At 38.3% G+C, this 12829-nt stretch overlaps 1 protein-coding gene across 2 annotated transcripts in view; it reads left to right on the top strand.

The window, feature by feature from the left end:
• MBOAT1 (membrane bound O-acyltransferase domain containing 1) overlaps positions 1–12829 on the top strand; it is a 30563-nt gene that overhangs the window by 12382 nt on the left and 5352 nt on the right. For both annotated transcript variants that reach the window (XM_042461206.1, XM_042461207.1), the window contains exons 2-7: positions 4000–4145; positions 4981–5058; positions 6884–6979; positions 8365–8420; positions 10369–10423; positions 12263–12446. In XM_042461206.1, coding sequence (XP_042317140.1) covers positions 4000–4145; positions 4981–5058; positions 6884–6979; positions 8365–8420; positions 10369–10423; positions 12263–12446 — 615 coding nt within the window. The remainder of the gene's footprint in view (positions 1–3999; positions 4146–4980; positions 5059–6883; positions 6980–8364; positions 8421–10368; positions 10424–12262; positions 12447–12829) is intronic.

The raw sequence follows: 12829 nt of genomic DNA, 5'->3' as shown, positions 1-12829 counted from the left end.
ATGGAAAGCAAGTGCAAATTACAGGATCAAAGAGCCATATGCATATCAGAACCTTGCCAGAGATTAGTGGGCCTGTTCCTATTTTTGCTCATTAAAAAAAATAATGTAACTTTAAATTATGTGAACAATGTTATGTTTAGTTTGGCTTTTAATTAACATTGTAATGCATCACTTTGCTCAGTGACCACTACAGACCTCTTTGTTACTGGCACGATGACACTACAAAATCCTATTGTTCATTACTGTATAAACAGTTGTTGTGTATGGCATCAGGTTGGGAGTGGGAGGGAAGTGTCTTCAACCTCCACCCGAACATCCCAAGTGGAAGATGATGCTGTACTCAACATAACATTATATAAGACATTCTCTGTGGGGATAGAGGTGAAACGTTTATGCACATAACTGGACACATCAGGAATATCTGGACAGCATTTGGAGAAAATACAAATTCAGTATGAGTTACTGAGATGCATATAAAATTTCATCTGGTTCAAAGCCATCTGTTCATTCACCAACAACACTGAGGATTTAGGGGAGCCATCATGATAGTAGATTTGACTAACATACAGTGCAATACTTAATTCTTCTATTTGACTTTTAGTGTAAATAACTTAATTAATATTTCCCTCTTTACATGATTGTTGACTAAGGATTTTCCTCCTTAAAATTTTTGTTGACTAAGGGTTTTGTAATCTGTTCTGCAGCTTCTCCATAAGGGCTGCCAATGATTATTTCTTCAGCTGCTTCAGTGTGGTAATCCACAAAGAACATCTGTTCTCATTTTAGACATCAAATCTCAGATGGTTTTTAAGGCTTCAATGTTAGTGAGCAGCAGTACTTACTGGAGAAAGTGACATTGCAGTCCAGAAGACGGTAAGATTTATAATTTCAGACACCTGAAATGAAATTGGTATTACTATTACTGTATTTTTTTTAAAAAAGTCAACAAATGTGGGTATGTCTCTCTCAAATCAGAAGATAATTTTCCATGTCAAAATAACTCCTATTTTTAATAAAACAATATTTTGGTTGTACAAAAAATGTATTACAGTACTATAATTTCCATAACCATAGATTTGTTGTGTGTTTACTCATGCTAACTTGAAATTTCAAAGATTTTTTTCTTTTAGCAGAAAATAAAGCAAAACTAATAGTTAATACTAGTACCCTGCAGATATTATTGGATTGCTGCCCTGAATATTTGGATAGACAAAGCTGGGGGAGATCAACAAGTACTATCCATAACGTGGTTGTGGTTGAAGAGGCCTACCTGGTGTGTATAACAGAAATCTTAAGAGTATCAGCTGGAGGTGTTGATCTCTCCCAGCTTTGTCCATCCAACTATTCAGGGCAGTACCGAGCTAAGTTGAAGGGGTGGGGGGAGTTGCCATTATCTATAAGAGTTCTATCTATTAAACAAGGAAATCCATTTGCCCAGGCAACAGTTTCAAGGGTTTGTTGAGATAACTGCTGGTGACCAACTGTCTCCTTGCCTAAGCTGGCTGAGGTAGTCTTGGAAGTTGTGTTGGAGTACCCTAGAACTGTGGTTTTGGGGGATTTCAACATACACACAGAAGCTGTCTTGATAGGGCCAGCTCAAGACTTCATGACTACCATGAAAACCATGGGGTTGTCTCAGTATGTTGTTGGTCCAACACACAAGACGGTACACTGTGGATGACCTGGTCTCCACTATTAGGTGGATGGAGGATGATCTGATTTTAGGTGGGATTTCAACAAACCTACTGTCTTAGTCAAGTCATTTCCTTGTGAAGTTTGGTAGTAGCAGATCCTCCCTACAGGGGTGGCACCTATTAAGATAGTGTGCCTCCAGAGCATTAGAGAATCTGAAGGATTCCTGAATGCTCTGGGAGATTTTCTGGCTGAAAAGGCTGGCGATTCTTTGAGACTCAACATTGTCACTTTTTATGATTTTAAATATCTTTGACTGATAAAGAAGCAAGTGAAGCTTCAGAAGCTTACATGATGTTTTTTCTGCATTTTGGTTGACCAACAAAGGTACTACTCTTTTGTGGATTTGGGATTTTGCTGTACAGTATGTTGAGACTTGGTTTCACTATGGAATGGAGAGATAGAAAGGGCTATCAATACAGTCGCTTTTAAGCACTCAGCCCAGTGTTGTGGAGCTCATAGTGTAATTCACTTGTTTTACACAAGACCTGTGGGCAATGAAACAGGGTGGACAATGGCTAGAGTGCAAGTGGCATAGGTCTTGGAGCAAATGCTACCAGAAACCAATAAAGACTCTTCATTCTGCCTACTGTGAAGCAGTGAGGCAGGCTAAAAAATTATACAGTATTAATGACTAGGATTGCGTCCTCAACTTCCCACCCAATAGGATTTTTTCAAGTGGTGATGACTCTTCTGAGTACAGGTCCAGACCGCTCAGGTATGCAACCCACAGCTGCCTCTGAAAAATTTGCTAGGTATTTTGAGGGGAAAGCTGCTTGCCTTCACTCAGAACCTGACAACACACTTTTAACAGAGCCTAGGGAAGTGCACAGCTTAGCATCTGGTCAGTTTTCATTGGATCAGTTTCAGTTATTGAGGTCTGGTGATGCAGACAAGACACTTGAAGCAGTTCAACTCACCACATGTGAGCTTGTCACTTGCCCATCTTGCCTGATAAAATCTAACAGAGGTGGATTGGCCAGTTGGATACAGTAAATGCCATGTAATCTCAGCGGAGGTGCCTCCTGTTTTGAAGGAGGTGGTGGTACTGAAGACCCATCATTCAGAGGGAGAGAAAGGCAAGCCATGTTCATCAGGCCTTACCTGAAAGATGAAGAGCCCTCCATCCGCCATCATACAGAGGGAGAGAAAGGCAAGCCATCTGGCCTGGAGGGAATGAAAAGGCAGGCCCAACTCCATTGGGCCTAGCCTGAAGAAGAAGAGCCCTCCCTCCATACCATCTGTTATCATCCGGCCTGGGAGGGAGTGAAAAGGCAGTGCCAGCTCCATCGGGCCTGGCCTCGATTAAGAAGCAGAGTCCTCCCTCCAGTCCATCTGCCTCAGTCCAGGCCTCAGAGGGAGAGAAGAAATGCTGGACCTGATCTCTTTCCCCACCACCATTCCCTTCTCCTTTTGTGTCTTGTCTTTTTAAATTGTAAGCCTGAGGGCAGGAAACCATCTAATTAAAATGATTGTATGTACAGTGCTGTGTAAATTTACAGTGCTATATAAATAAAGCTTGATGATGATGATGATGATGCTGTTAACTGGCTCTCCAAATAGTTTCTAACATTGTGTAGGACAAACTTGGTTTTGCCACTGAGTGTAATTTTTGGCACTAAGTTGCAGCCAGTCGTGACTCCCCTGAAAAATGCACCTGTATGATACAGATACAGTATTTGTCTTATACACACTTCTTACAGTTGTAGACATGTACCTACCTGAAAATAATAGCTTAGACGTGGACAAAATCAGTTGAACTTAAGATTCCTTGATTGTAATAGGAACAAACGTAAGTCATGATTAACATGTTCAACAGGCTTGGGCTATAAGCCTAACCATTCTTACATGGAATGACTTATTTTTGAGTAGACATACATAAGATTTCACAGTATGTCTGGATCTAACTTAAAATGGGGCTTCTTTTGTCTGAAAGAAATCAGTAAAGTTGAGATTTCATTAATTGAAGTGTCTTACTAGGGTTTATATTATACTGAGCTATGAAGGAGGGGTGGGAATCACGTGATTCTCCAGATTACTTTGATTCCTAGCAGCCCTAGCCAGAATTGCCAGTGGTACAGAACACTGGGAGTTGCAAACTAAATTCTGAGGAATTACGTGATTCCCACCACTGCTTTAAAGATTTTTGAGCAAGCAGCTAAGCACTCCCCTGATCCTCTTTGAAACAGTCTACTTGTGTGAAAAACTGTCAACATTTCTCCAAGGTTTTATGATTCTTGCTAGCTTGCCAGAGATGAAAATGCTGACAGACAGAAATCATATACCAATCTATTTTCATTTCTTTAGGTCAACTTTTTTGCTTGTCAGTTCTTTGCACTCTTGGCTGCATTATGGTTTCGTTCCTACTTAAGTCCCAGTCAAGTGAGCTCTGGTGTTCGCCATGTGATTGCCACTGTTTTGGGAGTATGCATTGCTATCTTCTGTTGTGGCTGGTGAGTAATTTTTTCTAACTCTATATTTAAATAGATGTATTGCATAGATTGTTGTTGTTGCTATTGTTGTGTGCCTTCAAGTCAGGATGATCCTAACAGGAACCTTTAAAGTGTTCTAGCAGGCAAATATAAAACCATTAAAACAAAGTTAAAAATTAAATACTGGTATTTGTCAGCAAGTAGATGCATTTGGATCAAGTTGTGGCTTTGGGACTGCATGTGGCCCTCAACACCACCAGAGTCTCTAATGTTTTTCCTGGTCAAAAAAGGAAAATTGATGCTCCTGGAAGCCTCTGGATGCACCAGTTTACCTTTTAAACAGGGTGTTTCCATTCCAGTGAGGTCACAGGCCTCTGTAGGCAGAGAACAATGGATTCCTCAAGAAGTCTCTGTGTTTTTACATCAGGAACACCTCACTGGAATGGAGACATATTGGATTGCAAAAGAGGTGTTGCTGTTGAGATTTTCCTGGACTTTGAAAATCTCCCTATTACCAACATGGCCAGAAGGAGGAGGAACCTGCCTGCAAAAGATATCTTCCTCATCATAACATCTTTACTAAGGACTGAAACAACATACAGGCATCTGACTAATGTCACCATTTGCTTTTTTTTCTCCTGTTTGGTTTGTAACTTCTTTCCTGACGAAGAAGCCCATGGAGTTTCAAAAGCTTGCAACAAATATATTGTGCATTTCGGTTGACCAATAAAAGTATCACTGATTGATTTTTATTTGTATTTGTTAAATGGACTACACAGCTATCTATGCATGTTTTTAGTAATTTTAGAAAAGAGTTTGTCCTCACTGCTGTTCTCTTTTATTTCTTGTTTTCAAGGTACTCTATCCATCTTTTTGTTTTAGTGATGATAAGCTATGGCATCATGACTATGGTCAGTATTTCCAACATTCACAGGTAAGAAAGGCTTGTTTGTTTAATGACCATGTCATATTTCCTGCCTTCTTCCATCATGTTATTCATCAGGTTACTTAACTTCGTGCTTATAAGCCTCAGTCCTGTAACATTCCATTATATCCTGCCTCTCTACAAAATGCAATCATTTTGCTGACATTAACTTCAGCCTTCTGTTTCACTGTTTTGTATTAAAACCAATATTTGTAAATTTGGAGACTCTTTTTAACATATGTTTATGTATGAATTAATGATATATTGAATTAGTCTACAGACCATTTCAAATTGTTACAAATTTACCTAAAAAAATTAAAATGACAGCTTATATTAAAGTAACAGTGTACCAGAGTAATACTATACAAATTAGTCACACTCCCCTCTTTAAACCACATTTTTTCTTAAGTTGGTGGCCTTAGATGCAAAAAGGGCCACCTTCTTGAGACACAGAGTGATTAGTCACTCAAAAAGAAAGAAGGATTTTTTAACACAGGCCAGTTGCTCATACTAAACAGAAAGGGCTTGAATAAAGATGGCACTCGAGTAGATAATATGCTAAGTATTATTTGGGCACCACATATACCTAGCCTATCTGGAAGTGGAACACCTTTAAATCTTCCCTGGAGGAGCATTGAATCTATCATCTCAAACCAGAGACAAGTGAAAGCAAAGCATTGGCACCTTCTCATCTCAAGGAACAGATACCTCTCCCCTTTAAACTGTGTCTTGGATGTAGTTAGCCATTTTAGAGCCCTAACGATGGATAAAGCTGCAATATCAGCTTGGGTTCTGAGGTCACTGATTCTTGATGGAGTTTTTTATACTATTGTTTGCCATTAGGATCCCCAAGCTGAATCTATGATTGGGCAGTATACTGTACTTGTAAATTTATATAACCAGGATGATTCCATCTTTTTAACCAGCTGTTCTTCTAAACACTTCTTTCGAAGCCCATTATCACTCATTGATGCTAGCTTGAGTCAGTAATTTTATAATCTTAATTGAATTTGGTTTGAAACTGCCATAATTCCAATTTCAGATTAAAGTGCAAAGGCTGGACACAGTGGGAGCACTCACAAAATAATATGCAAAAAAAAAAGAAAACGATTTTGGACTCTTTCTAAGTTCTTAGAATTGAAAAAGCCCCACATTTCTGCACCATGTGTTAGAACTGACAACACCTTTGCCTTGTACATATTGAGTACTGGTAAAAAGGATCCTGGGTAACTATAATTCAAAATTCAGACACTGAAAACAGGCAATTGCTTTTAACTCATTTCTCTTAGTCTTCAGTGACCAGGAAACTGAAGATGAAAAGACCAGCCCAAGGTACATAAGGGAATTCGCCTGTTCAGTTTTGTTAGTATCAAGAAACCCCCTATAATGTTTATTTTTCTTTCCAAAAATTAAAACTTTAGATTTGTTATAGTTAATTTTTAAATAATTCGCCTTACAGTACAAACTAAATTTTGTTATTTTTGTGTAACTAAATCGAAGGCTAATAACCTATCTTTTGTAAGGCATTTTTAGTAAATGTTTCAAATGGATAAAAATAATGACAAATACAGGAGTGGTCTTTCACTTCCATCAGCTCCAGGAGGAAATTGAAAAAAAAAAAGAAAAAAGAAAGCATCACTGCCACATATAAGTATGACCAGTATAAGTATTAGACCCTGGAAAGATTTCAACTGGTCATGTTAAAACTTTCAAGTTTAAAACACCTTGAAATAATAACATACTCAGGATGGCTTGAGGTTATTTGTTTTTATTTTTGGTTACTGTTGTTTTGATAAAACCTCAGTTTCCTGTAATAAATATGTGTTTTTTCTAGGTACACTTTTACAGTAGCTATGGGATATCTTACAATGTGCCACATTACCCGGATATATATATTTGGTTATGGTATTGTAATTGCAACTTTCTGTGGGTAAGTAATGGTGACAGTTGTATGATATATGTTTCTATTCAAAAATAAAAGGCAGAGAATTCAAGCTGATCAAATTCAATTCAGACTTCTAATTTTATAACCATGTTTTTATTTATTAATATTACTGTATTTGCTTATTCATCTGTTTATATTTAATTTAATGTATTAATGTTTTCGTGACAAAGAACTTCCATGTAATTTTCAAGCAGATTAAGTGTGTGCTACCTACTAGTGATTTGAAATATGTGAAGTTTGTGGAAATCGTTTTAGAGGCAAAGAGCACCATTTTCAAATAAAGTTAAATTTTAATGTTACTTTACATCTTTATAAAATTTCTGTAGTGAAGCTACTGAATCTGATTGAGTGACGTGATGTGATCTCATGGAATACTCATGAGCAGTCCACCTGTCAGAGTACAAACATGTTAAAGTGTTGGTGCAGTTTCAGTATGGAAAGATAAAAAAAATTTCATAGGCTGAACACTAAAAGTCTTTTAAGTGGCTAGTGAACAAGAATAGCTGTAGTTGGGCTTCTCATAAGTGTCTTCTATTGGAACAGAACATTGGAATTTAGATGAATTTTGTTTGGTTTTGACCCATTTTTATGGGGTTTGGGGCTGAAAATAACACAAAATTTAAAAAGTTATTTTGGGAGAGGTTCAGGGTATGAGCACTAACATCACTTAAAGTGGTATCATACTGCATTATTTCTACAGTATAGATGCACTGTAGGTTGTATGGGAACTTTGCCACTGGCAAAACTGAAGGGATGGGGTCTGACTCAGAGAACAGCAGGAGGACTGGTAGTAAAATCAAAAATGGATTAGTTGCTACTGTGGCAACAGATCCACCAGTCTGCCCAACTTGGTTATTTTGCCCAAACTAATTAAAAGGGCATGTACAGTATGTTGCTTTAAGCTTGTTCAAACAAGAGTTGTATATGACTTTAAAAAGAAAATGCTATCAAGCTTGAGAAACAGAGATTTGAACTGCAACACTCAAAGCCTTATTGTATCACAAATGAAAGCCAAGAGGCAGGTAAAGACAAGTGGCTTTATCCTTCCCTCTCCACATAGCTCCTCTGTTCTCCTTACAGAGAAATGTGTCTTTTGCCAAACAAATTTTTCCAGTGCAACAAAAGACATGCTTTTACCAGCATCTCTCCTAGGAAGAGAATGGAAGAGCTTCAACCACATGTGGAGAGGCAAGAAGGGCTCTTCTCTTTCACTACCCCTCCACTTTCTTTTGTCATGTCATAAGGCTCCCAGAAATTTCAAAGTGGAGTTCTGGAGAGTTATAGCTCCAGACGTTGGTTTTCTAAGCTGTGAATCAGACTTGGTAGATTGTAAAATATGACACGTACTGTCTTTCTACCTTGTATTACAGCCCATTGATGATGGCAACACAGAAGATCACAACTCTTGCTTTCCAGATACGTGATGGTAAGAAAGATGTCATTTCCACTTTGTACCCAATCCCTTATGTAAAGTTCTGTAAAAGCTACTAGCAGCCTTTGGGGAAAAGTAGATGGTTTATGCAGCATTTGTCAAGATCTTAAATTATTTTTTTCTAATTAGAATTATCTCTCCCCTTCTCTTGCAAAACAAAAGTTTAAAAATCATATTAAGTGGTTAATTAAATCAGACATAGTGGCCTACACTATGTCTGATTTCCTTTAGCATTTTGTTCTGCTACATTCAAATAATTGGAGTAGAGACATCACTGGTTCTGCCGAATTCCAGGTTTATTGGTTTATTGTGGAGATTCTGAGTATGCTTTCATGAGTCTCATGCTTAGTTCTTTAACTGAGGGAGGGTCTACACTGACCAGAATACTCCAGCTTCTCATAGAGTATTCTGGCCCAAAAGCTGCCATGAATTCCCCCCATTACCTGCACATTCTGGCGCAACACCGGACAGCTATCTACACACGTGTGTGCTGCCTAGCACCACTGCCGCTCCATCTGAGGTCAAAAATAAGGCACCCAGCACCAGTCACATGGCTGGATGCCTTGTTGTGACCTCAGAGGGAGAACTCACAGTGGTGGCAGGAAGCACATCACGACACGTGTGGAGACAAATGCCCAGCATTACTTTGGAGTGCTCTGGGTTTTTCCTGGAAGATCCAGATCAAATTGTCAATTGTTTAAAGGTGGACTAGGAAGAGATGTGAAGACAGTCCACACCTGAATTGGGATGGTTGGCCCTGCATCATCTGGACAAGGCAACGTGAGGTTGGGGGAAAACCAATGTAAATGACTCACATAGACAAGCCCTGTCACAGCACTTTCATTGTCAGCTTTGCACAATTCTGGAGCCATTCTTTTTGAAGATATGCAAACTGACCACACAAGTGCACATTATCAAAATAATACCATCAGTACAGTGCACTGATACTCAATAAAATGGGCATTAGTTGGGGAGTGTATGGACAGTGCTGCCAGTATCAGCCTCTTGTGGGTGCCACTTGTGTAGATAGCTCATTCTTTTCACTGATCCAGAAGCCCCAATGGTAAACCGGGTTTTCCTGTTAGTGCAGCCAAAGTCACAAAAACACAGACAGCCATGGAGAGGTCCATTTCATTTCAGAAAATATTGATTTAATTTAAACTGACCCGGGGAGTGGTAATGAAAAGCTGCGGTGATGCCAAGAGGAACAAAACCTGAAACTTTTAGAGACTTATTTCTTGTCTGGAGAGGCCCTCAGTCATGTTTCTGGAGTAATTAAACACAGCATAGAAGGTGTATTTTTCCCCCACTCCAGAACATTTGTTAAAAACCTAACTTCCACAACATAGTGTTCATTCATTTCTGTTGTTCTTTGAGGGGTAGGCAATGGCCTGTGATAAATGGATTAGAAATTCCGAATTCCACAAATTCATAAGCTTTTCTTTGATATCTTCCATTAAACCAAAGCTATTCAATGAGTATTGTGTGGAAATTGTAGGTTGCATAAAACAGATCTTTTCAGAATAACCTCATAAAAATTGGAGTCTGGGAATTGCAGTTTCGTGAGACATTTAACCCTCTCTGTCAAAGAGCTCTGGAGCCCCAACAAACTACATTTTTCAGAATCCCATAGCATTGAGCCATAGCAATTAAAATACTACTGTCAGCCTGGATTATTTCTCCACTGCACGTGCAGTCTCAATTGTAATCATATTTTTTTCAACATGTGCATTGTGATACTGGTAAAACAGATTTTCCTTTTTACCTGTCCAAAAAGATGAAAGTTGGTATGCCATAGAGAAAAGGTTAGTAATCCATGTGACACAAAATGTAGCTTTTATTATTATACTTGTTATCAGTAGTATTGCATTTAAGTATTATCTGCAGCTTTTTCCTCCTGTCCCATGTCTGATTCAATTATCGTCTCATTAATTCTTGCTAGGAAGAGATAAAAAAGCTGAAGAATTAACTAAAGAACAGAATGAGCTTGTTCTAAAGTAAGGAATCAACTCTTCTATTAATCTTACAGTTGAAAAAAGAAATTATTTGTGTAGTAAGTGTTTTGTTTAGGTTTGTGATTTAATAACTAGAATTTTCACAGTATTAAGATATTCTTAAGCAAATATTTTTTATATTCTTTAGAATACTGGAGTTGTTCTTTTGGGGAGCTATTCTTTTTGAAGACTCCATTAATTACGCCTTTGCTTTTCATAAATCAAATATTCCTGGAAAGGACTGATCTTTAATGTAGGTTTCTCCACAAATTCGCTAATGTGATGCAAATGTGTGAACTGAACATTAGCTATTGAAATGTTCCAAAATGGGCATTTAGTTCTCTTAGTAACTTTCTGTGTACTCTTTGAGCCTCCCCCCACACACACATATACATATACATATACATATACATACATACATATATACATATACTGTTTTATGTAATTTGCATGCACCTTTCCTCTAACTTTCCAAACTGGAGAAGAAATAAAATCCTGCTTAAGGATTTAGTGCCTACATTAGCAACAAAATGAAATAGTCATTAAATAGAATATGTAGAACAGATTGTACATTGAACAGAAAAGAAAACTTGTAAAGGAAAATTGCCTTAGACTGTGATCCCAATCGTTCTTCCTTGTACATTGTGTTTTCTTTTACAGTGAACAGTACGTACTTCACTGTAAGTAACAGGCTTACTTCCATATCAAGATGGTTAGGATTGGGCAGCACGACACAAAAATAGACCTTTTGTTCAATCACTTAATGAATATTGAAACTCTTGGGTTTAGTTACCTAGTTAATTTATGAAATTTACGAGATAAGACATTTCACTATAGCCCCATCCATACATTCAATTCAGGGTTAAACCGAATGTTTGATAAGGCAGAGCCTCCTACATTCATCCACACCAGGTTTCCTGCAGAATGGTTCTCATGTGCCGCAGAATGGTCTGAGGAAGACAGTGGCCCAAAACAGATGGGCAGATGTAGGTGGCTTTTGGGGGGGGTGCCATTTACATGACACATGCCCCCGGAGTGCCAGGAAGCTGCACTGGGGCTGCATAAGGTGGCTCAAAACTGGCCTTAGAAGGAGTCGATCTTTTCCGCTCCTTTTGGGACTGTGGTGGGAGGTGCCCTCAGGGCCATAGAGTGTGTTCACCACGGCCCTGGTTTGATCGGTCTGGGACAATCAGGCTGGCTGCTCTTTCCTGCCTGTCTGCTTAGCCCCAGTATCATCTACAGATGGAAAGACTCTACTCTGTTGAAAACCCTTGCTTTCCAAGGCTTCCAGTTGTGCTTGTCCTGTGTACAGGAGGCTCCTCATACTTAGTGTGTCCCTCCCCATGTGTTCACTTTAACTATTAATGAACTAAATATGGCTTATATCTTTGTATGCACATGTGCTTCTTATTTTGGACTACGTTAAATTAGTGGACTGGCTCTCTCAGATTTGATTGTCTTTTTTATTTAAGCTGTGATTTAGCTTATTATTCCAATGAGAAAAAGTTTGTATGATAATGCAGCCTGTAAAATTTGTTTCACGTATTGTCAAGTTTAATTGAAATTTATTTATAAATGTATGCTCTAAGTGCTGGAACTAAAAATACCGTTAGTGAGGTCCCTTGTTACAGTATTTGCTTTGGTCCATTATATAAGATACCAACTTGATTGTAGATGTTTTATTTTAATTTTTTTTTTCACCATAAGAGACAAACAAGCATTTAAATTATAGTTTAGATAAGGAATTAAATAATCCTATTGCAGGTGCTATTAAAAATGCCTGCTTTTTTTCTTTAAGACAGTCAGATTTTAAAAAAAAATACTGTGTGACTGTTTTGACAGAAGAAAACCTTCCTTATTGGAGTATTTGAGCTATCAGCTCAACTTCCTGACTGTCCTAGCAGGTCCATGTAGCAATTTCAAGGACTACATAGCCTTCATTGAAGGCAGGCACATACAGATGAAGTTGTTAGAAGTCAACTGGAAGCAAAGGGATTGTTACAGACTTCCTGACCCTTCTCCAGTGGTAAGTTGTAAAATTCAGAGCATATTTTTTTAAAATACTAAATCATTTTTGTAAAACTGTTATTGTTAAGACTAATACTAAAACGGCCAATGCAATTCTAGGCTGCACCAATAGAAGAATAGTGTCTAGATCAAGGGAAATAATTGTGCCATCTTATTTTGCTTGGATCAACCTCACCTGGAATATGTCCAATTTTGGGCACCACAGTTCAAAAAGGATATTGACAAGCTGGAGCATGTCCAGAGGAGAGCAACTAAAATGATGAAAAGACTGGAAACCATGCCCTATGAGGAGAGACTTAGGGAGCTGGACATGTTTAGCCTGGAGAAGAGAAAGTTAAGAGGTGATATGATAGACCTGTTTAAGTACACTCGTCCCTCCAC

Source organism: Sceloporus undulatus, chromosome 4 (genome assembly GCF_019175285.1).
Source record: "Sceloporus undulatus isolate JIND9_A2432 ecotype Alabama chromosome 4, SceUnd_v1.1, whole genome shotgun sequence".
Lineage (NCBI taxonomy): Eukaryota > Metazoa > Chordata > Lepidosauria > Squamata > Phrynosomatidae > Sceloporus > Sceloporus undulatus.
Note: the sequence above shows the minus strand (reverse complement) of the source record. Positions and strands in the feature narration are given on the sequence as shown.